We start from the raw sequence: 19,503 nt of genomic DNA, 5'->3' as shown, positions 1-19,503 counted from the left end.
TTCGAATTATCGAGTATCTTGAACATTCCATTCCAAATTGAACCGAATCTATCGATTAATTTAATGTACTTAAGTGGATAAGACTTTGCTAATATCGATTTTTTTTTTTTCGAACCAAAATTTTAACTTATTAGTTAAGATTATATGAATTAATTACATCGTAAAAATGTTAAAATTTAATCGATGAGATTTTTGAACAAAAATTTATGATTTAATGCATAACAATTAACAATCAAGATAATTTCGAGCGGGAAAATCTTGGTCACTAATCGATTCTTAGGGCTCAAAAAAGCGGGAAGAAATGGTCAGTTGAATTTCCTCTCTCGAAATCCGAAGCATCGACGTGGGTTTAAGGTTTTTGAATTTAGGGTTTCTTCACAATTGATCAAATGGATTCTGAAAAGGAGAGGAAAAGGGAAGTAATCGTGGATTTTGATTTTGGGAGCGATTCTGGAGCTGTCGATCTCAGCGGTAAAGTCCATCAGCTTCCGTGTGCCGTTAAATTCGATGGTCCTTGCTCTGTTTCTCAGTATTTTAAACCTAAATCCACTGGTAATGCACTACTTTTCGCTGTTTCTCCTTGTCCGTTTCATACTGAATAGTCTCTTTTTCATTCTTCTTTTCTTTCTATTCAAGGTATTGAGGTTGATGGTTTGAGCGTTGAGAATGCTTATTTCAGAGGAAGAAAGTTGCAGGGAGCTACCATTTCCCTTCCGGAAGGCTACTCTGGTAACATAAAATGCTTTCAGTTCTGAGTTCATTGAAAAGTGCATATTGTTTGTTGTGTGATCCCAAGTTGGTTGGAGAGAGGAACAGGAATGTGAAATCCTCTCCCTAGTAGATACGTTTTAAAATCGTGAAGCTGATGACAATACGTAATGGCTAAAGTGGACAATATCTGCTAGCGGTGGGCTTGAGCTGTTACAAATGGTATCAAAGCTAGATACTGGGCGCTGTGCCAGCAAAGATGCTAGACCCCCAAGGGGGTGGATTGTGAGATCCCATATCGGTTGGGGAGAGAAACAAAACATTCCTTATAAGGATGTGGAAACCTCTCCCTAGTAGACGCGTTTTAAAATCGTGAGGCTGACGGTGATACGTAACAAGCTAAAATGGATAATATCTGCTTAGTTGAGTTTCTATTTTTTAGAAACATCATTTTGAGCTAGCTATGAACATTTCTGTGATTCGAAAATGTTGCTGTTGTGAGTACTAGTATTTCTAGCTCTGTTGGATGTTTTTGGTTGTGTTTGAATTTTTTTGATCTTAAAGTGGAATCTTTCTGCTCTCCCTATATTGATCAATGATTAGATATTCACAGGATCTTGTCTTGTCTTAAACAATCGTTTTCCGACAAATCAAGAACTCATCAAAAGCCATATATCAAACACAAATGGCTTGCTGATATTAGATTATCAAATGAAGTTTATTCCAATTTCAAGCATACTCAAAACTGGCTTCCTTGAAATTGTGCATGTTTTCACTCACCTGTTTTAATTCATTTAGTTGATATCTGATATGGAAGTAGTTTCAAGACCCATTTCTATTGGCTATGGTGAATCATTGTTGATTATAAGAATTCAAATAAGCAGAAATTAAACATACTGGTAGTTCTTGTTCTAAGACTTGGCTGCAACTGTTTGTCTCATATGTGGGTTGAATGGGATTCACTAAGACAATTGGTGGAGAGCTTTTCGGTAACAGCCCAAACTCACCATTAGCAGGTATTGTCCTTTTTGGGCTTCCCCTTTCGAGCTTCCCCTCAATGTTTTTAAAGCTCACCTGCTAGGGAGAGGTTTCTACACGGTTATAAAGAATGCTTCTTATTTCTCTCACAATCCACCCCTTTCAGGACCCAGCGTCCTCGCTGGCATTCGTTCCCCTCTCCATTTTGAAAAACTTCATTTGGTATTCTCTTTTAACTAAAGATTAGCTCATACATGGGCAGGTTTCCCTGTTCGCATTCCTTGTTTTGCATTCATGAACATTGTGAAAAAGAGACAACTTGAACCTTCTCATTTAGTATGAATACGATATGTTGTTTTCTTGTTAGGAGATTTGGTATGAAAGAACTATAGATTTTCATGTCTCTTTTAGTTATTAGGCTGCTATATAAGAACCGTTTTGTAACTATCCCTTTTTGTGTTTGTAATTCTAGCCAATTGGAAAGTATCGGGCCTTTTTTTTTTAATGGATACGAGGATATCTGATCTTCTATCCTTTTGAGTTAATGTAAATGTTTTCTGTCGTTAAAAAAAGAAAGATGTTTTGTTTCGTGTGTGTAACAACCCAAATTCACAACTAGCAGATATTGTCCGCTTTGGCGTTGTCAACCTCACGACTTTGACAGCCTCACAGTTTTAAAAACCGTGAGGGAAAATCCAAAAGAAAAAGTTCAAAGAGGACAATATCTGCTAATGGTGGGCTTGAGCCGTTAGAGTGAACTTCTGTACTAAGGCAACCATAGCAAATATTGATATAAATTTCTTCCACAATTCATTTAACCATTTTGAACTAAAGGATCTATATCTATCTGTAAATGTTGTTCTTCAGGCTATGTGATAGGGAGGAAAAGTCATGGAAAGAGAAAAGCTTCCGAAGAGTCTCAGGACTCAAGCTCTTGGCAAGTGAAGGCCAAATTTGAGAACATTACATATTGGAACCATGACACCCTACCAACACAAGATGATACGTTCCAGCGTTCTTTTCACTGGCTGACGGTTGCACAAGCAGTATGATCAACACACACTAAATGATTCATAATTTTTGGCTCTTGATATATACACATGTCCTGTTTGCGTTTTTTCTGAATCCAAGTACTAAACTGCTTTGAGAATTGAGAATAGTTTCATACAAGCTTTGAACTTACAATTTCTATATCAAAAATATATTAGGTTTGTTATTGTAGCAGCTCAAGCTCACCGTTTGCAGATATTGTCCTTTTTGGGCTTTCCTTCGTAGTTTTTAAAACTTATTTGCTAGGTAGAGGTTTTCACACCCTTATAAAGAATGCTTCGTTCCTTTCTCCAACTGATGTGGGATCTTATAGTTATGTGCTCCAACGTTTGTGCATGCTTGTCTGATGCTGGTCTGATTTTTGAAGAATTTAGCATTCTTGTATAACTTGTTTGTCTTCTCTATTCATAAATTTATTTCCTCAAGTTTCTCAACTCCTGGAATTTTGTTTATGGCTGCAGTTGCACAAACCGGTAACCGCAGAAGACTTGGCAGCAGCATCTATTGCTCTCAAGAACATGAGTTGATCAAGAAGATCATGTGCTCTAACACTAAGGTAGTATGAAATGATTCCGCGCCACTTCTATTTGTATTTGGTCACATTATTATCTATATTACCTATTTATTTAATGGGTTTGGCATGATCATGATCTGGCTGAAACTTGACGATGCTGTTAGAAATATATGATCATTAAAAATTTCAATTATATAGAATAAATAATCCAATTGAGCATATAGTTTATGCATGGAACTACCATATCTCAAAGCCTTCAACTATCTAAACTAAGTTTAGGGAATCTTCTTAATGAACTCATCATGGATCTTCAGTCCTCCCTTCCACTTTGAACTCCAAACTTCATACAAACCAACATGAATGGCCGTTTGGTTTTTGGGTGTAGAAGCATCAATTGTGAGTTCTAAGGGTTCCTCAGGGATTGTTAGCTTTTGATTTTGAGGGTTTGTTTTGAAGAGAAATTTCGTTGGGAGATGAGTTTCACATCAGCCTAATTAAAGGAGTCGATCCTAGGTTTATAAGTAAAGAATACATCTCCTTTGGTATGAGGCTTTTTGAGGAAGTTCAAAACAAAGTCATAAGAGCTTATGCCCAAAGTGGATAATATCATACCATTGTGTAGAGTCGTGATTTCTAACCTTCTCAACTTTAGCCATTACGTAGACATTAGTCCCATTACATGCCACACTAGAAGAATTTCTTGTCCTGCAGAGAGATTAGAAATTCAAATGGTTAAACTACCCTCAAAATCCAAAGAAAAAATTAATCTAGTTTATGATTTTCAAAACTTGGATTAGATTTTGAAATTACTTATAGCACAACAAAGAAACTCAAATTTAGAAGTAAAAAAGTACGTCTTATGTTCAGAATTCGAATGACCTCGACATTTCCATCGTCTCCTACGACACGGTCACGTTACTTCTCAGTTTTAAAAGTGAAAACTATCCCCATAGACTATCACGGGTCTTTTGAACATATTTTGTCCTTATTCACATTTTTCAAGAAAAAATCATAAAAAATCACCCAACATAGGATTATTTCAAGGAAAACGCACTTAATTTTGGAGTTCCTATGATTGAGTCACTTTATTGGTATATGTAATAATTTTCAATTCTTTTAATCATTTGTGAGATCCCACATCGATTGGAGAGGGGAACAAAACATTCTTTATAAGTTGCGTGAAAACCTCCTCATAACAGAAACGTTTTGAAAACTTTGAGAGAAAGCATGAAAGGGAAAGCCCAAAGAGGACAATATCGGCTGACGGTGGGCTTGGGCTGTTACAAATGGTATTAGAGCCAGACACTAAATTGTGTGTCAGTGAGAACATTGAGCCCTGAAGGGGGGTGGACACCGGGCGGTGTGCCACCAAGGACGTTGAGTCCCAAAGGGGGTGGACACTGGATAGTGTGCCACCGAGTACGCTGAGTCCTGAAGGGGGTGGACACCAAACAGTGTGCTAGCGAGGATGCTGAGCCACATTGGTGGACATTGGGCTGTGTGTCAAGGAGGACGCTGCACCCTGGATAAAGGTAGATTGTGAGATCCCACATCGATTTGAGAGAGAAGTGAGTGTCAACGATGACGCTAGTTCTCGAAAGGGGATGGATTGTGAGATCCCACATCGGTTGGAGAGGAGAACAAAACATTTTTTTATATGATTTAGGGAAAGCCCGAAAGAGAAAGTCCAAAGACGACAATATCTGTTCACGGTGGACTTGGGCTGTTACATCATTTCTTAATCATTCTATTATCGGGATCTCTCTCACTCAGATTTGATATCAGTTCATTCATGTACTCCTCTTTTACTCGAGTGTCACATTTCATAACCTTCATTTTCAAAAACCAAATCGTTATCATACATACCATAATTTTTTGTTTATGTTTTTAAAACTCTCCACAAAAAATTGATAGAAACTTGAGTTTGATATGATAATAAGTTGAAAGAGCATACCTTATTATCCTCGGCATGGGTAGAGCAATCTTGAAGATAGAATGACTAAGAAAGGTCGAAAACAATTGAAAGTTACTACCTATACTAACATAGTGCAACTTCTTTTTTTCAGTGGCTCAATCATACAAACTCCAAGGCTAAGTATGTTTTGCTTGGAGCAATTCTATGTTGGATGACTCCTTAAATTTTTTTTTAAAAAGTATGTGAGTAAGAACAAAACATACTGAAAGAACTCGTATTAGTATTTGAAGATACTCATCTCTCTTAGAAGCAGGAAGTAACGTGATTATGTTATAGAGATGCAAGGAAATGTCAGATACATCAGGTACCAAATCCAGTTTCTAAATTCTGAATCTGAGATGATAAATAATGTTCTTTTTTAATTGATTTCGGGAATAAGAAATATTGACCAACGTGTAGTCGACACATAAGCAAACATCACCTTAAAGGCATATCTTTGCTTTGTCGGTCTACGTGGTATATTGAGATTATGCATGCATGCATGGCATTGATGTCCCTTTTTAATATAGTAGTCAATGAAATGGATTGTTCTATTCCTCCCACTCATTTTTCTATCATATATTCCACTAAGATTTTTTTTTCTTTCTTTTTAATCTCTATTTTCTCTACGGCTGCAAATTGGTTCCCAACTTGCTAAAGCAATGCAAACACAATCAATGTCAATATTCTTTAAAATATCATTTTCCATCCCTTTCGAAGATTACTCGGACCTGTCGGCTAATGCTATAGACTCGTTGAATACACCAGTGTAGTGCGCGTGCGGCCCAAAACATCTAAGGGTATCACAAACCTGTTATTACCTCAAACTTCTTTGGCCTAAGCGGTTGTAGTCCCTTTAAGAATCTGGCCGCGGAGGGATTCCTCCGTATAGCTAGTTAGCAGGTTGAGGTCTCGTTTGTTAACGGAATTAACTAGAAAAATCGCTCCACCAACTAAGAACGGCCATGCACCACCACCCATAGAATCAAGAAAGAGCTCTCAGTTTGTCAATCCTTACTAGTATGGACTTGGTAAGTTTTCCCGTGTTGAGTCAAATTAAGCCGCAGGCTCCACTCTTGGTGGTACCCTTCCATCAATTCCTTTAAGTTTCAGCCTTGCGACCATACCCCCCAAAACCCAAAGACTTTGATTTCTCATAAGGCGCCGACGGAGTCCTTAAAGCAACATCCGCCAATCCCTAGTCAGCATCGTTTATGGTTGAGACTAGGACGGTATCTTATCGTCTTTGAGCCCCCAACTTTCATTCTTGATTAATGAAAACATCCTTGGCAAATACTTTCGCAGTTATTCATCTATCATAAATCCAAGAATTTCACCTCTAACTATGAGATACAAATGCCCCCGACTCTCCCTGTTAATCAATACTCCAATCCCGAAAGCCATCAAAATACGATCGAAATTCTATGATGTTATCCCATGCTAATGTATACAGATCATAGGCTTGCTTTGAGCACTCTAATTTCCTCAAAGTAATAGCATCAAAGGCACGACTCGACCAATTAAAGCCAGGAGCACATTTACCGCTTAGAATAATTATTCGATTTCTAGAACAGGCTCAAATAAAGATTTCCATAATAAATTAGCGGCCTAAGTTAAAAGTTTAATTTTATTATTTATTTATAATTATTTTATTTTAGAATTGACAACTTCAAATATTTTTATATGTAATATAGCATCTATTTTTTTTATTCCTACATTATTAAATTCACCCACTTTATTGGTGCTTCAACTTTATGCATTTTAATTTTCATTCTCTTAATTCATTATAATTTATTTAAAAAACAAACTATTTAGAAATATATTTCCAATATATTTTTTTAAATAAAAGATATTACAATTATTTAATTAATTTAGAGGACTAAATTTAAAATTTATTGAAAATGGTCGGAATAAAATGAAATAAAATCCAAAATAAAGTGACTGTAATCTGAACTTATAGTATGTAATGTCATATTTTTTGTTCGTATTTGAGAAAAAAAATATATTCGTGAACTGTATAAAGAATCACGATGTTTTAAAAAATAAATCATCGTTTAAAATTATTCTAATAAAATTCACAAATGGCCTATTTTAATTCTCAAAATTGTACTAAGAATTCGAGAAACTAAATTTATAAGTCGATAAATTAAGGTATAATTCACGATAAATTAAGGTATATTTCACACGTTGTAAACGTGGGATTAATTGGTATTTTGAATCTATCATATAAAAACTAAAAATATCGAAGAAATAAAATATATATATTGTAAAGAATTTTTTTTAAAAAATACCTTTGAACTTTTTTGAATATTTAAAAGTATTTTTAATTTTTTTATTTTAAAAATATTATCTCGAGAGGGGTGCCTTTGAATACGCGGATATAGATGGTGCATGGCTGTGGTGAATCGTTCTTTTTTTTTTTAATATTTATTCCTAAAACAAAAAAATAATAATAAATAAATAAAATAAGTCATAGCAAATGGCTATAAAAAGCATCAATTCATCTCCACTCCCACCATTATTAAAAAAAAAATACAGCAAACATGGTTGGAGTTTTGCATTCATCACCTCACACCAATGGAGACCCAAATGCCATAGAAAAGATGGAGGTACTTACACAACCCTCTCACGTTAATACGCGAATCATATAGTGACAATATCATATTATTGTGGAGAGTCGTGATTTATAACATGGTATCAGAGTCATACCCTTAACTTACTCATGCCTACAACAAGTATCGAATAAAGGATATACTTTGTTCGAGGACTTCAGAAGAGTAGGGAGACTGTTATTCTCAAAGTGGACAATATCATACAATTAACGATATCTTATCTTATTAACTCAATTTCCACAGAACCAAAAGACCTTAATTTATCCGAAAGGCTTCAACATCACATGGGGCAACGACAATCGCTATTGGCGCTTGCCTCCTCAATCTCGAGCCCCGTAAGCCGCTCTCTTTATTTCTCATTCTTCCCCACCTCTACATTTTTAACCTTGTTTCCATTACTCTACAGGATGAAGGACTCAGCTGCTGAGCTGCTGCAAGTGTCGTGGTTGGAGGTGACATGCTCGACGGACAATGTGGAGGTTGGAAAAAGCTACAAAGTTGGATTCAATCTGTCCATGACGGCGGCGGCTTTTGGATGGAAAGGGTGTAATGTTTACATAATGGCCAAGATTGGGAAGGCTGGAATGTTCGTGCATAAGAAGGTGTGCCTCGACACGAAAGAGAAGAACTTCGACATGCCGGCGGAGGGTCTCATAATCACTGTGAAACCCCCGTCAAGCTCGCCGGGAGATAGCCATCTCTACTTCGGAATGTATGAGGTTTGGAGCGGGAGGTGGAAGGGAGGACTTAAGATTCATCATGCATTTGTGGAGAAGATCAACTAGCTAAGCATCACGTTAGAATCATGGAATGTGACAGTCATATATTGAACGGTTTGAAATAATTAGGTGTCATATTATAAATGCATTATTGACACATGATTTAGTCTTTGTAAAATTTATTAATCGGGGAGTATTGCTAAGAGAAATTATTAGTATTTCTCTATGTATGATCTATACAAATACACGTGGGCTCACTAGGCAAGCTCATTGATATACCACTAGGCATGACTATGTGTAAGCACACGCTCCACTATTGAAATTGATGAAAAAGAAAGGAATGCGAATAATATCATGAGTGTATGCATTTACACATTACATAACTGGTGAAGTAATCCATGATTATATGAACATCCAATGTGCATGAGGTGTTTTAAACCTCTCCTAACAGACATATTTTAAAATCATGAGGCTAACGGCGATACGTAACGACCAAAGCGGACAATATCTGCTAGGGAGAGGTTTACACAGCCTTACAAAGAAATTTTTCGTTCTCTTCTCCAATCGATGTGGTGTGTTAATAACACGTAGTCAATATCAAACCCAGACACCTGTTGATGTATCAATGAGGATGTTAAGCACCTAAAGGGGGTGGATTGTGAGATCCCAATCCGTTAGATAGGGGACCGAAACATTCCTTATAACGGGTGTGTAAACTTCTCTCTAGCAAACGCATTTTAAATACGTAATAGGCCAAACAGACAATATTTGCTAGCGGTGGGTTTGACTTACTACAATTGAATACGTGTTATTCATGCATCAAACAATTTCATCTAACTTAGCCCCTCGACGTTCCAACAATATAAGTTTAATCTAATAATGCTAAGCTCGTGTGAACTAATTATTCCCTATGCTCAACCTTATCATAATAAAATTTCACGTACGATATTGCATTCATTCAAGAGATCAATCTTAAAGTTTATTCACGATACTATATAGTCCCGATATAGCGTGTTGTTCATTACTCACCAGCTCGAAAAGTGGCACCTTTTACCCCAAAACTTCCGACCCCAGCTATAATTTTTCAATTACAGAACTAGATGCTGACAAATCGTTGATCTTTTTATTACACCACAGAGATTCTTTCGATATTTTTAATGAAAGTGGAGACATAAATAAGACACAATAAATCAATCAGCCGACATTTGGAAACAGCATTACATCGTTGAATTAAAGTATTTGTAGATTCCTTTCTAATATATGGAATGGGGTGGTGAGAATGGGTAGTTTCGTTATTATAAAGGATGTTTCATAAGATTCTTGTTCACAAAACAAGTTTATAGAATGACATCTTTTATTATACGGTTATGCGTTTTTATTCGGTGAAGGAACTTGAAGGGATAATAGAGAATCGATAGCATATACTTACATTGATTATGCATGAGATGTAGATCTACATGACATGGAAAACACTTCTGGTTATGTGTTTTTACTCCGTGAAGAAATTGAAGGAGCTGTGTCTTGGTCTTCCAAAAAATAATATGTATGTAGCTACTTTGTCCACTAGTGAATTAGAGTTTACGGTAACGGTCTCTCTTGTGCTTGTCAAGGGGTGTAGATGAAGAGAGTGCTAGGAATCACGACTCTTCACAATAGTATGATATTGTCCACTTTGAGAATAAGCTCTCATGGTTATGTTTTGGACTTTCCCAAAAGGCCTCATACTAATGGAGATAGTATTACTCCCTTGTAAACTCATGATTTTTCACTAAATCAACCAACGTGGGACTCACTCTAAATAATCCTCAACAGAGAGTATTGAAAAAACTTAGTCATTTTCGAGACAAATGTATCACTATGTTATGTGACAACAGCTCTTCCGTTAAGCTACCCAAGAATGTAATCATGCATGTACGCAACAAACACATTGATATAAGATTTCATTTCTTGCATGATTTGACCACAAATAGCGTTATTGAACAGAGCATTCTGTGACACAAGAACAAATTGCAAATATTACGACAAAACCACTTAAACTAAAAGCATTCATATTGCACTAAACATTTGGAGATGTCTTTTTTTCAAACCCCATCTTGTCTTTTTCTATGTTTTTTTTCAAAGAACAATGGAATAAAGTTCAACTTTTTTAAGAAAATGGGTTTCAATTCTCTAGAAATTCGATAATATATGAATGGTTGAAATTCAAGATTCTTGGCCTTTAAATTTTAATAAACAAAAAGAGAACAAATTCCCTTGAAAAAGAAACAATAAATAATAAAAATAACAAAATAGGAATTGAAGGCTATAAAACCAATGCTGAAGCCCCAAGCCTTTGAATAGACAGTGAGATAGACGAAATGGGGTCAGGGTGGTCGGCAGAGGAGGATGGGCAGGCGCTGCAGGAGCGGCCAGCGTCTGCAAGCGCTGCCACAGGAAGCGATGGACATGACAGAGGGAAGGCGGTGAGCGGAAGCTTGGGCGCAGAGGTAAAGCTGGAGCATGGCTTGGAAGCTATCTTGAAAGATGCAGACTTGGCATTGGATAGGTCTTCCTTGGATAAGCTTCGTGCTCAACTCCATGCTGGGATCTTATTGAACGAAGGAACTAAGGCAAGTGAAATAATACGTGTAAATTTACTATTTTAGGGTTCGAGTCGAGGAGGAACTAAACAAAAAATACTCGTATTTCAAGTAGATAAAGTTAGAGATGTGTCTGGGACTAGGGGGAGGGGGACGGAGAAGGTATTCCCGTCTTCATCCTTGCCTCCCATTCTAATTTTTATCCGTGCGAAAATTTTCATTTATTTTTGTGAGGACCCAAGCTCGATTCGTCCGTGGAGAGTTTTTTATTTTTATTTTATTATATATATATATATATATTTCTCAATATTTTTTTAAAAACAATATAAATATTGATATATTTTTTTTTAAATGAATATAAATTTCTATTAAATTGATTAGATATTCTAATAAATTTATTTTATAAATAAAAATATAATATAATGTAATTATTTTTTTCACAATTATTTATATATATCAGTTTAGGGTTATATATAGTAAGTAATGAAAGAAAAATATATATAATATAAATATATAATAAGATAAAAAAAATGGAAAGTGAGAGTAAATTTTAAATTTATATCTTATAATAACTATTAAAATTTTTGAATTTTTGAATTAAGATTTTAAAAATTTATTAGACAAAAAATTAAAAATTTTAAAATCTACTTGATTTTGATTCCTTTGAATGCAGAAATATTGGTTAGATAAGGAGTCGAACGGTAACTGTTTTATGTTATTTCCAAGAGCTCTCTCCATAACTTGGGTCCACCAGAGCAAGTATTGGAGATGGAAATCCTTGGAAGAGCTGAGGTATGCATTTTATTTATTCATTCAAAAGTCTCTCGTATGGAGTTTGCTGCTATAACGATGTGTTAAATCGTCATTAAACTCGAACGTACAGCAATACAATTGAAATCGTTGAACTTATAAACGTATGTTGGCTTGAAATCAATGGGAAGATCAAGACATGTGAGCTCTCACCAGGAGTTTTGTACGAAGCATTCTTTATGGTAATGATCACAGATCCATCCTACGGATGGGATGTTCCAGTGAACATTAGACTAAAGAAGCCAGATGGGAGCAAGAAGGAGCGTCTAGAAGCTTTGGAGAAGAGGCCACGAGGGCAGTGGTTCGAGATTCCGATAGGCGATTTCGTGGTTGACCACAAGAATGGTGGCGAGATCGAGTTCGACATGTATGAATATGAAGGAGGGATGTGGAAGAAAGGGATGCTCCTAAAAGGTGTTGTGATTCGAACAAAACCGATGGTTTGAAAATGATAATATGTGTTTCAATGGAAGCGTTGCTCGACACAACTCTCAAACTCGAACACGAACTCAAAGGTCTTGAAATTTAAGATAAAGGAGTAAGAGATAGATAAAAAATCGTGAATGTATCACAAGTGCATACCTAGTGCTATTCGTGTTATCTATGCAAATTATAAGATGATATTGTGAATAACCCCATAACCAAAGTTATCACATTCGCACTATAAATATGCATATCCATAACGTTCTCATATTTTAGTCATGCAGTTGTTCCGAAGTGCTTTCACCTCTCGATTTTTTAAAAAGAAGAAAACTCGATAGTGCTATTCGGGTCGTCTATGCACATTATTGATGATATGGTGACTAACCCAAGTAGTTGTCACATTCCGCACTAGTTTTATCATTGCTATTCTTCGTCACATTATGCACCAGCCGGGAATCGAATCCGAGTCTGTACCGTGGCAGGGTACTATTCTACCACTAGACCACTAGTGCTTCAATAAGTAGGCATAGCCATAAGGTTCTCGTATTTTAGTCATGCAGTTGTTCCGAAGTGAAGGTTCTCGTATTTTAGTCATGCAGTTGTTCCGAAGTGCTTTCTCCTCTCGATTTTAGAAAAGAAAGTGCTAAGGTTCTCGTATTTTAGTCATGCAGTTGTTCCGAAGTGCTTTCTCCTCTCGATTTTAGAAAAGAAAGTGCTATTCTTCATCACATGATGCACTAGCCGGGGATCGAACCCGGGTCTATACAGTGGCAGGGTACTATTCTACCACAAAAATAAGTAGGCATTCCATAACATTCTCGTATTTTAGTCATGCTGTTGTTCTGAAGTGCTTTCACATTACGCACTAGTTTCATCATTGCTATTCTTCGTCACATGATGCACCAGCCGGGAATGAACCCGGGTCTGTACCGTGGCAGGGTACTATTCTACCACTAGACCACTGGTGCTTCAATAAGTAGCATATCCATAACGTTCTCGTATTTTAGTCATGCAGTTGTTCCGTAGTGCTTTCACCTCTCGATTTTAGAAATGAAGAAAGCTCAATACGAACCCGGGTCTGTAACGTGGCAGGGTACTATTCTACTACTAGATCACGTGGCAGGGTACTATTCTACTACTAGATCACGTGGCAGGGTACTATTCTACTACTAGATCACGTGGCAGGGTACTATTCTACTACTAGATCACGTGGCAGGGTACTATTCTACTACTAGATCACTGGTGCTTCAATAAGTAGGCATATCCTTGCTATTCTTCGTCACATGATGCACCAGCCGGGAATCGAACCCGGGTCTGTACCGTGGCAGGGTACTATTCTACCACTAGACCACTAGTGCTTCAATAACTAGCATATCCATAACGTTCTCGTATTTTAGTCATGCAGTTGTTCCGTAGTGCTTTCACCTCTCGATTTTAGAAAAGAAGAAAGCTCAATAGTGAGATATGGTGACTAACCCAAGTTGTCACATTACGCACTAGTTTCATCATTGCTATTCTTCGTCACATGATGCACCAGCCGGGAATCGAACCCGGGTCTGTACCGTGGCAAGGTACTATTCTACCACTAGACCATTGGTGCTTCAATAAGTAGGCATATCCTCTTGCTATTCTTCGTCACATGATGCACCAGCCGGGAATCGAACCCGGGTCTGTACCGTGGCAGGGTACTATTCTACCACTAGACCACTAGTGCTTCAATAACTAGCATATCCATAACGTTCTCGTAGTTTAGTCATGCAGTACCACTAGACCACTAGTGCTTCAATAACTAGCATATCCATAACGTTCTCGTAGTTTAGTCATGCAGTTGTTCCGTAGTGCTTTCACCTCTCGATTTTAGAAAAGAAGAAAGCTCAATAGTGAGATAGGGTGGATTGCTATTCTTCGTCACATGATGCACCAGCCAGGAATCGAACCCGGGTCTGTACCGTGGCAGGGTACTATTCTACCACTAGACCACTAGTGCTTCAATAACTAGCATATCCATAACGTTCTCGTATTTTAGTCATGCAGTTGTTCCGTAGTGCTTTCACCTCTCGATTTTAGAAAAGAAGAAAGCTCAATAGTGAGATATGGTGGATTGCTATTCTTCGTCACATGATGCACCAGCCGGGAATCAAACCCGGGTCTATACCGTGGCAGGGTACTATTCTACCACTAGACCATTGGTGCTTCAATAAGTAGGCATATCCTCTTGCTATTCTTCGTCACATGATGCACCAGCCGGGAATCGAACCCGGGTCTGTACCGTGGCAGGGTACTATTCTACCACTAGACCACTAGTGCTTCAATAACTAGCATATCCATAACGTTCTCGTAGTTTAGTCATGCAGTTGTTCCGTAGTGCTTTCACCTCTCGATTTTAGAAAAGAAGAAAGCTCAATAGTGAGATATGGTGGATTGCTATTCTTCGTCACATGATGCACCAGCCGGGAATTGAACCCGGGTCTATACCGTGGCAGGGTACTATTCTACCACTAGACCACTAGTGCTTCAATAACTAGCATATCCATAACGTTACCGTGGCAGGGTACTATTCTACCACTAGACCACTAGTGCTTCAATAACTAGCATATCCATAACGTTCTCGTATTTTAGTCATGCAGTTGTTCCGTAGTGCTTTCACCTCTCGATTTTAGAAAAGTGAGATATGGTGGATTGCTATTCTTCGTCACATGATGCACCAGCCGGGAATCGAACCCGGGTCTGTACCGTGGCAGGGTACTATTCTACCACTAGACCACTAGTGCTTCAATAACTAGCATATCCATAACGTTCTCGTATTTTAGTCATGCAGTTGTCCCGTAGTGCTTTCACCTCTCGATTTTAGAAAAGTGAGATATGGTGGATTGCTATTTCTTCGTCACATGATGCACCAGCCGGGAATCGGGAGTGAGATATGGTGGATTGCTATTCTTCGTCACATGATGCACCAGCCGGGAATCGAACCCGGGTCTGTACCGTGGCAGGGTACTATTCTACCACTAGACCACTAGTGCTTCAATAACTAGCATATCCATAACGTTCTCGTATTTTAGTCATGCAGTTGTTCCGTAGTGCTTTCACCTCTCGATTTTAGAAAAGAAGAAAGCTCAATAGTGAGATATGGTGGATTGCTATTCTTCGTCACATGATGCACCAGCCGGGAATCGAACCCGGGTCTGTACCGTGGCAGGGTACTATTCTACCACTAGACCACTAGTGCTTCAATAACTAGCATATCCATAACGTTCTCATATTTTAGTCATGCAGTTGTTCCGTAGTGCTTTCACCTCTCGATTTTAGAAAAGAAGAAAGCTCAATAGTGAGATATGGTGGATTGCTATTCTTCGTCACATGATGCACCAGCCGGGAATCGAACCCGGGTCTGTACCGTGGCAGGGTACTATTCTACCACTAGACCACTAGTGCTTCAATAACTAGCATATCCATAACGTTCTCGTATTTTAGTCATGCAGTTGTTCCGTAGTGCTTTCACCTCTCGATTTTAGAAAAGAAGAAAGCTCAATAGTGAGATATGGTGACTAACCCAAGTGGTCACATTACGCACTAGTTTCATCATTGCTATTCTTCGTCACATGATGCACCAGCTGGGAATCGAACCCGGGTCTGTACCGTGGCAGGGTACTATTCTACCACTAGACCACTAGTGCTTCAATAACTAGCATATCCATAACGTTCTCGTATTTTAGTCATGCAGTTGTTCCGTAGTGCTTTCACCTCTCGATTTTAGAAAAGAAGAAAGCTCAATAGTGAGATATGGTGACTAACCCAAGTGGTCACATTACGCACTAGTTTCATCATTGCTATTCTTCGTCACATGATGCACCAGCTGGGAATCGAACCCGGGTCTGTACCGTGGCAGTGTACTATTCTACCACTAGACCACTGGTGCTTCAATAAATAGGCATATCCATAACGTTCTCGTATTTTAGTCATGCAGTTGTTACGAAGTGCTTTCACCACTCGATTTTATAAAAGAAGAAAGCTAGATAATGCTATTCGTGTCGTCTATGTACATTATAGATGAGATATGGTGACTAACCCAAGTGGTCACATTACGCACTAGTTTCATCCTTGCTATTCATCGTCACATGATGCACCAGCCGGGAATCAAACCCGGGTCTGTACCGTGGCAGGGTACTATCCATAACGTTTTCGTATTTTAGTCATGTAGTTGTTCCTAAGTGCTTTCACCTCTCGATTTTAGAAAAGAAGAAAGCTCAATAGTGCTATTCGTGTCGTCTATGCACAACAATATAGATGATATATGGTGTCTAACCCAAGTTATCACATTAACGCACTAGTTTCATCATTGCTATTCTTCGTCACATGATGCACCAGCCGGGAATCGAACCCGGGTCTGTACCGTGGCATGGTACTATCCATAACGTTTTCGTATTTTAGTCATGCAGTTGTTCCTAAGTGCTTTCACCTCTCGATTTTAGAAAAGAAGAAAGCTCAATAGTGCTATTCGTGTCGTCTATGCACAATATAGATGATATATGGTGTCTAACCCAAGTTATCACATTAACGCACTATGGTGTCTAACCCAAGTTATCACATTAACGCACTAGTTTCATCATTGCTATTCTTCGTCACATGATCCACTAGCCGGGAATCGAACCCGGGTCTGTAACGTGGCAGGGTACTATTCTACCACTAGACCACTAGTGCTTCAATAAGTAGGCATATTCATAACGTTCTCATATTTTAGTCATGCAGTTGTTCCGAAGTGCTTTCACCTCTCGATTTTATAAAAGAAGAAAGCTCGATAATGGTATTCGTGTCGTCTATGCACATTATAGATGAGATATGGTGACTAACCCAAGTGGTCATATTACGCACTTGTTTCATCATTGCTATTCTTCGTCACATGATGCACCAGCCGAGAATCAAACCCGGGTCTGTACTGTGGCAGGGTACTATTCTACCACTAGACCACTGGTGCTTCAATAAGTAGGCATATTCATAACGTTCTCGTATTTTAGTCATGCAGTTGTTCCGAAGTGCTTTCACCTCACGATTTTATAAAAGAAGAAAGCTCAATAGTGGTATTCGTGTCGTCTATGCACAATATAGATGATATGGTGTCTAACCCAAGTTATCACATTAACGCACTAGTTTCATCATTGCTATTCTTCGTCACATGATGCACCAGCCGGGAATCGAACCCGGGTCTGTAACGTGGCAGGGTACTATTCTACCACTAGACCACTAGTGCTTCAATAAGTAGGCATATTCATAACGTTCTCGTATTTTAGTCATGCAGTTGTTCCGAAGTGCTTTCACCTCTCGATTTTATAAAAGAAGAAAAAGCTGGACTATTCGTGTCGTCTATGCACAATATAGATGATATGGTGTCTAACCCAAGTTATCACATTAACGCACTAGTTTCATCATTGCTATTCTTCGTCACATGATGCACCAGCCGGGAATCGAACCCGACTTCAATAAGTAGGCATATTCATAACGTTCTCGTATTTTAGTCATGCAGTTGTTCCGAAGTGCTTTCACCTCACGATTTTATAAAAGAAGAAAGCTCAATAGTGGTATTCGTGTCGTCTATGCACAATATAGATGATATGGTGTCTAACCCAAGTTATCACATTAACGCACTAGTTTCATCATTGCTATTCTTCGTCACATGATGCACCAGCCGGGAATCGAACCCAGGTCTGTACCGTGGCAGGGTACTATTCTACCACTAGACCACTAGTGCTTCAATAAGTAGGCATATCCATAACGTTCTCGTATTTTAGTCATGCAGTTGTTCCGAAGTGCTTTCACCTCTCGATTTTATAAAAGAAGAAAAAGCTGGACTATTCGTGTCGTCTATGCACATTATAGGTGAGAATATATGGTGAACGCACTAATTTCATCATTGCTATTCTTCGTCACATGATGCACCAGCCGGGAATCGAACCCGAGTCTGTACTGTGGTAGGGTACTATTCTATCACTAGACCACTGGTGCTTCAATAAGTAGGCATATCCATAACATTCTCGTATTTTAGTCATGCAGTTGTTTCGAAGTGCTTTCACCTCTCGATTTTAGAAAAGAAGAAAAAGCTCAATAGTGCTATTCTTCGTCACATGATGCACCAGCCGGGAATCGAACTCGGGTCTGTACCGTGACAGGGTACTATTCTACCAAAGACTTCAAATAAGTAGGCATATCCGTTACATTCTCGTATTTTTTAGTCATGTAGTTGTTCCGAATTGCTTTCAGATTACGCACTAGTTTCATCATTCCTATTCTTCGTCACATGATGCACCAGCCGGGAATCAAACCCGGGTTTGTACCGTGGCAGGGTACTATTCTTCGTCACATGATGCACCAGTCGGGAATCGAACCCGGGTCTGTACCGTGGCAGGGTACTATTCTACCACTAGACCACTGGTGCTTCAATAAGTAGGCATATTCATAACGTTCTCGTATTTTAGTCATGCAGTTGTTCTGAAGTGCTTTCACCTCACGATTTTATAAAAGAAGAAAGCTCAATAGTGGTATTCGTGTCGTCTATGCACAATATAGATGATATGGTGTCTAACCCAAGTTATCACATTAACGCACTAGTTTCATCATTGCTATTCTTCGTCACATGATGCACCAGCCGGGAATCGACCGGGAATCGAACTCGGGTCTGTACCGTGACAGGGTACTATTCTACCAAAGACTTCAAATAAGTAGGCATATCCGTTACATTCTCGTATTTTTTAGTCATGTAGTTGTTCCGAATTGCTTTCACACTACGCACTAGTTTCATCATTCCTATTCTTCGTCACATGTGCACCAGCCGGGAATCAAACCCGGGTTTGTACCGTGGCAGGGTACTATTCTTCGTCACATGATGCACCAGCCGGGAATCGAACCCGACTTCAATAAGTAGGCATATTCATTACATTCTCGTATTTTAGTCATGCAGTTGTTCCGAAGTGCTTTCACATTTACGCACTAGTTTCATCATTGCTATTCTTCGTCGCATGATGCACCAGCCGGGAATCGAACCCGAGTCCGTACCGTGGCAGGGTACTATTCTACCACTAGACCACTGGTGCTTCAATAAGTAGGCATATCCATAACCAATAAGTAGGCATATCCATAACATGAAATTAGAACTAATATGTTTAAG

General features: G+C 38.4%; 3 protein-coding genes, 1 long non-coding RNA gene and 20 other non-coding genes across 24 annotated transcripts; 4 read left to right on the top strand and 20 right to left on the bottom strand.

The window, feature by feature from the left end:
• The first annotated feature begins 250 nt into the window (after nucleotides 1-250).
• On the top strand, nucleotides 251-3,443 carry LOC111434094 (uncharacterized protein C12B10.15c). The gene is made up of 4 exons (XM_023071392.1): nucleotides 251-552; nucleotides 637-729; nucleotides 2,554-2,732; nucleotides 3,198-3,443. Exons 1-4 carry the CDS (start codon nucleotides 390-392, stop codon nucleotides 3,261-3,263), a joined length of 501 nt encoding a protein of 166 aa, XP_022927160.1. The 5' UTR covers nucleotides 251-389; the 3' UTR covers nucleotides 3,264-3,443.
• Nucleotides 1,944-12,439, top strand: LOC111434092 (lectin-like). The gene is made up of 4 exons (XM_023071390.1): nucleotides 1,944-1,948; nucleotides 10,876-11,144; nucleotides 11,788-11,906; nucleotides 11,998-12,439. Exons 2-4 carry the CDS (start codon nucleotides 10,893-10,895, stop codon nucleotides 12,368-12,370), a joined length of 744 nt encoding a protein of 247 aa, XP_022927158.1. The 5' UTR covers nucleotides 1,944-1,948; nucleotides 10,876-10,892; the 3' UTR covers nucleotides 12,371-12,439.
• Nucleotides 7,736-8,813, top strand: LOC111434093 (protein PHLOEM PROTEIN 2-LIKE A9). The gene is made up of 3 exons (XM_023071391.1): nucleotides 7,736-7,813; nucleotides 8,060-8,151; nucleotides 8,223-8,813. The coding sequence occupies exons 1-3, from the start codon at nucleotides 7,748-7,750 to the stop codon at nucleotides 8,599-8,601; spliced, it is 537 nt and encodes a 178-aa protein (XP_022927159.1). The 5' UTR covers nucleotides 7,736-7,747; the 3' UTR covers nucleotides 8,602-8,813.
• A 349-nt stretch (nucleotides 12,440-12,788) lies between the features above and the next one.
• TRNAG-GCC lies at nucleotides 12,789-12,859 on the bottom strand. The gene has a single exon. It is a non-coding gene; the product is annotated as a tRNA-Gly (tRNA).
• A 386-nt stretch (nucleotides 12,860-13,245) lies between these two features.
• TRNAG-GCC lies at nucleotides 13,246-13,315 on the bottom strand. Its single transcript has one exon. It is a non-coding gene; the product is annotated as a tRNA-Gly (tRNA).
• A 319-nt stretch (nucleotides 13,316-13,634) lies between these two features.
• Nucleotides 13,635-13,705, bottom strand: TRNAG-GCC. The gene has a single exon. It is a non-coding gene; the product is annotated as a tRNA-Gly (tRNA).
• Nucleotides 13,706-13,876: 171 nt separating this feature from the next.
• On the bottom strand, nucleotides 13,877-13,947 carry TRNAG-GCC. Its single transcript has one exon. It is a non-coding gene; the product is annotated as a tRNA-Gly (tRNA).
• Nucleotides 13,948-13,990: 43 nt separating this feature from the next.
• On the bottom strand, nucleotides 13,991-14,061 carry TRNAG-GCC. The gene has a single exon. It is a non-coding gene; the product is annotated as a tRNA-Gly (tRNA).
• Nucleotides 14,062-14,263: 202 nt separating this feature from the next.
• Nucleotides 14,264-14,334, bottom strand: TRNAG-GCC. Its single transcript has one exon. It is a non-coding gene; the product is annotated as a tRNA-Gly (tRNA).
• A 135-nt stretch (nucleotides 14,335-14,469) lies between these two features.
• TRNAG-GCC lies at nucleotides 14,470-14,540 on the bottom strand. The gene has a single exon. It is a non-coding gene; the product is annotated as a tRNA-Gly (tRNA).
• A 43-nt stretch (nucleotides 14,541-14,583) lies between these two features.
• Nucleotides 14,584-14,654, bottom strand: TRNAG-GCC. Its single transcript has one exon. It is a non-coding gene; the product is annotated as a tRNA-Gly (tRNA).
• Nucleotides 14,655-14,789: 135 nt separating this feature from the next.
• TRNAG-GCC lies at nucleotides 14,790-14,860 on the bottom strand. The gene has a single exon. It is a non-coding gene; the product is annotated as a tRNA-Gly (tRNA).
• Nucleotides 14,861-15,047: 187 nt separating this feature from the next.
• Nucleotides 15,048-15,118, bottom strand: TRNAG-GCC. The gene has a single exon. It is a non-coding gene; the product is annotated as a tRNA-Gly (tRNA).
• Nucleotides 15,119-15,296: 178 nt separating this feature from the next.
• On the bottom strand, nucleotides 15,297-15,367 carry TRNAG-GCC. The gene has a single exon. It is a non-coding gene; the product is annotated as a tRNA-Gly (tRNA).
• Nucleotides 15,368-15,502: 135 nt separating this feature from the next.
• TRNAG-GCC lies at nucleotides 15,503-15,573 on the bottom strand. The gene has a single exon. It is a non-coding gene; the product is annotated as a tRNA-Gly (tRNA).
• A 135-nt stretch (nucleotides 15,574-15,708) lies between these two features.
• TRNAG-GCC lies at nucleotides 15,709-15,779 on the bottom strand. Its single transcript has one exon. It is a non-coding gene; the product is annotated as a tRNA-Gly (tRNA).
• Nucleotides 15,780-15,950: 171 nt separating this feature from the next.
• Nucleotides 15,951-16,021, bottom strand: TRNAG-GCC. The gene has a single exon. It is a non-coding gene; the product is annotated as a tRNA-Gly (tRNA).
• A 171-nt stretch (nucleotides 16,022-16,192) lies between these two features.
• Nucleotides 16,193-16,263, bottom strand: TRNAG-GCC. The gene has a single exon. It is a non-coding gene; the product is annotated as a tRNA-Gly (tRNA).
• A 174-nt stretch (nucleotides 16,264-16,437) lies between these two features.
• Nucleotides 16,438-18,139, top strand: LOC111434095. The gene is made up of 2 exons (XR_002708896.1): nucleotides 16,438-16,491; nucleotides 18,045-18,139. It is a non-coding gene; the product is annotated as an uncharacterized LOC111434095 (long non-coding RNA).
• TRNAG-GCC lies at nucleotides 16,975-17,045 on the bottom strand. Its single transcript has one exon. It is a non-coding gene; the product is annotated as a tRNA-Gly (tRNA).
• Nucleotides 17,522-17,592, bottom strand: TRNAG-GCC. The gene has a single exon. It is a non-coding gene; the product is annotated as a tRNA-Gly (tRNA).
• Nucleotides 18,020-18,090, bottom strand: TRNAG-GCC. The gene has a single exon. It is a non-coding gene; the product is annotated as a tRNA-Gly (tRNA).
• Nucleotides 18,140-18,703: 564 nt separating the features above from the next.
• On the bottom strand, nucleotides 18,704-18,774 carry TRNAG-GCC. Its single transcript has one exon. It is a non-coding gene; the product is annotated as a tRNA-Gly (tRNA).
• Nucleotides 18,775-19,358: 584 nt separating this feature from the next.
• TRNAG-GCC lies at nucleotides 19,359-19,429 on the bottom strand. The gene has a single exon. It is a non-coding gene; the product is annotated as a tRNA-Gly (tRNA).
• Between the last annotated feature and the right edge of the window lie 74 nt (nucleotides 19,430-19,503).

The sequence above is a fragment of the Cucurbita moschata genome, unplaced genomic scaffold, assembly GCF_002738365.1.
Source record: "Cucurbita moschata cultivar Rifu unplaced genomic scaffold, Cmos_1.0 Cmo_Scf00044, whole genome shotgun sequence".
NCBI classification, from domain to species: domain Eukaryota; kingdom Viridiplantae; phylum Streptophyta; class Magnoliopsida; order Cucurbitales; family Cucurbitaceae; genus Cucurbita; species Cucurbita moschata.
The sequence above is the reverse complement of the archived record's forward strand: the minus strand, read 5'-3'. Positions and strand labels throughout refer to the sequence as shown.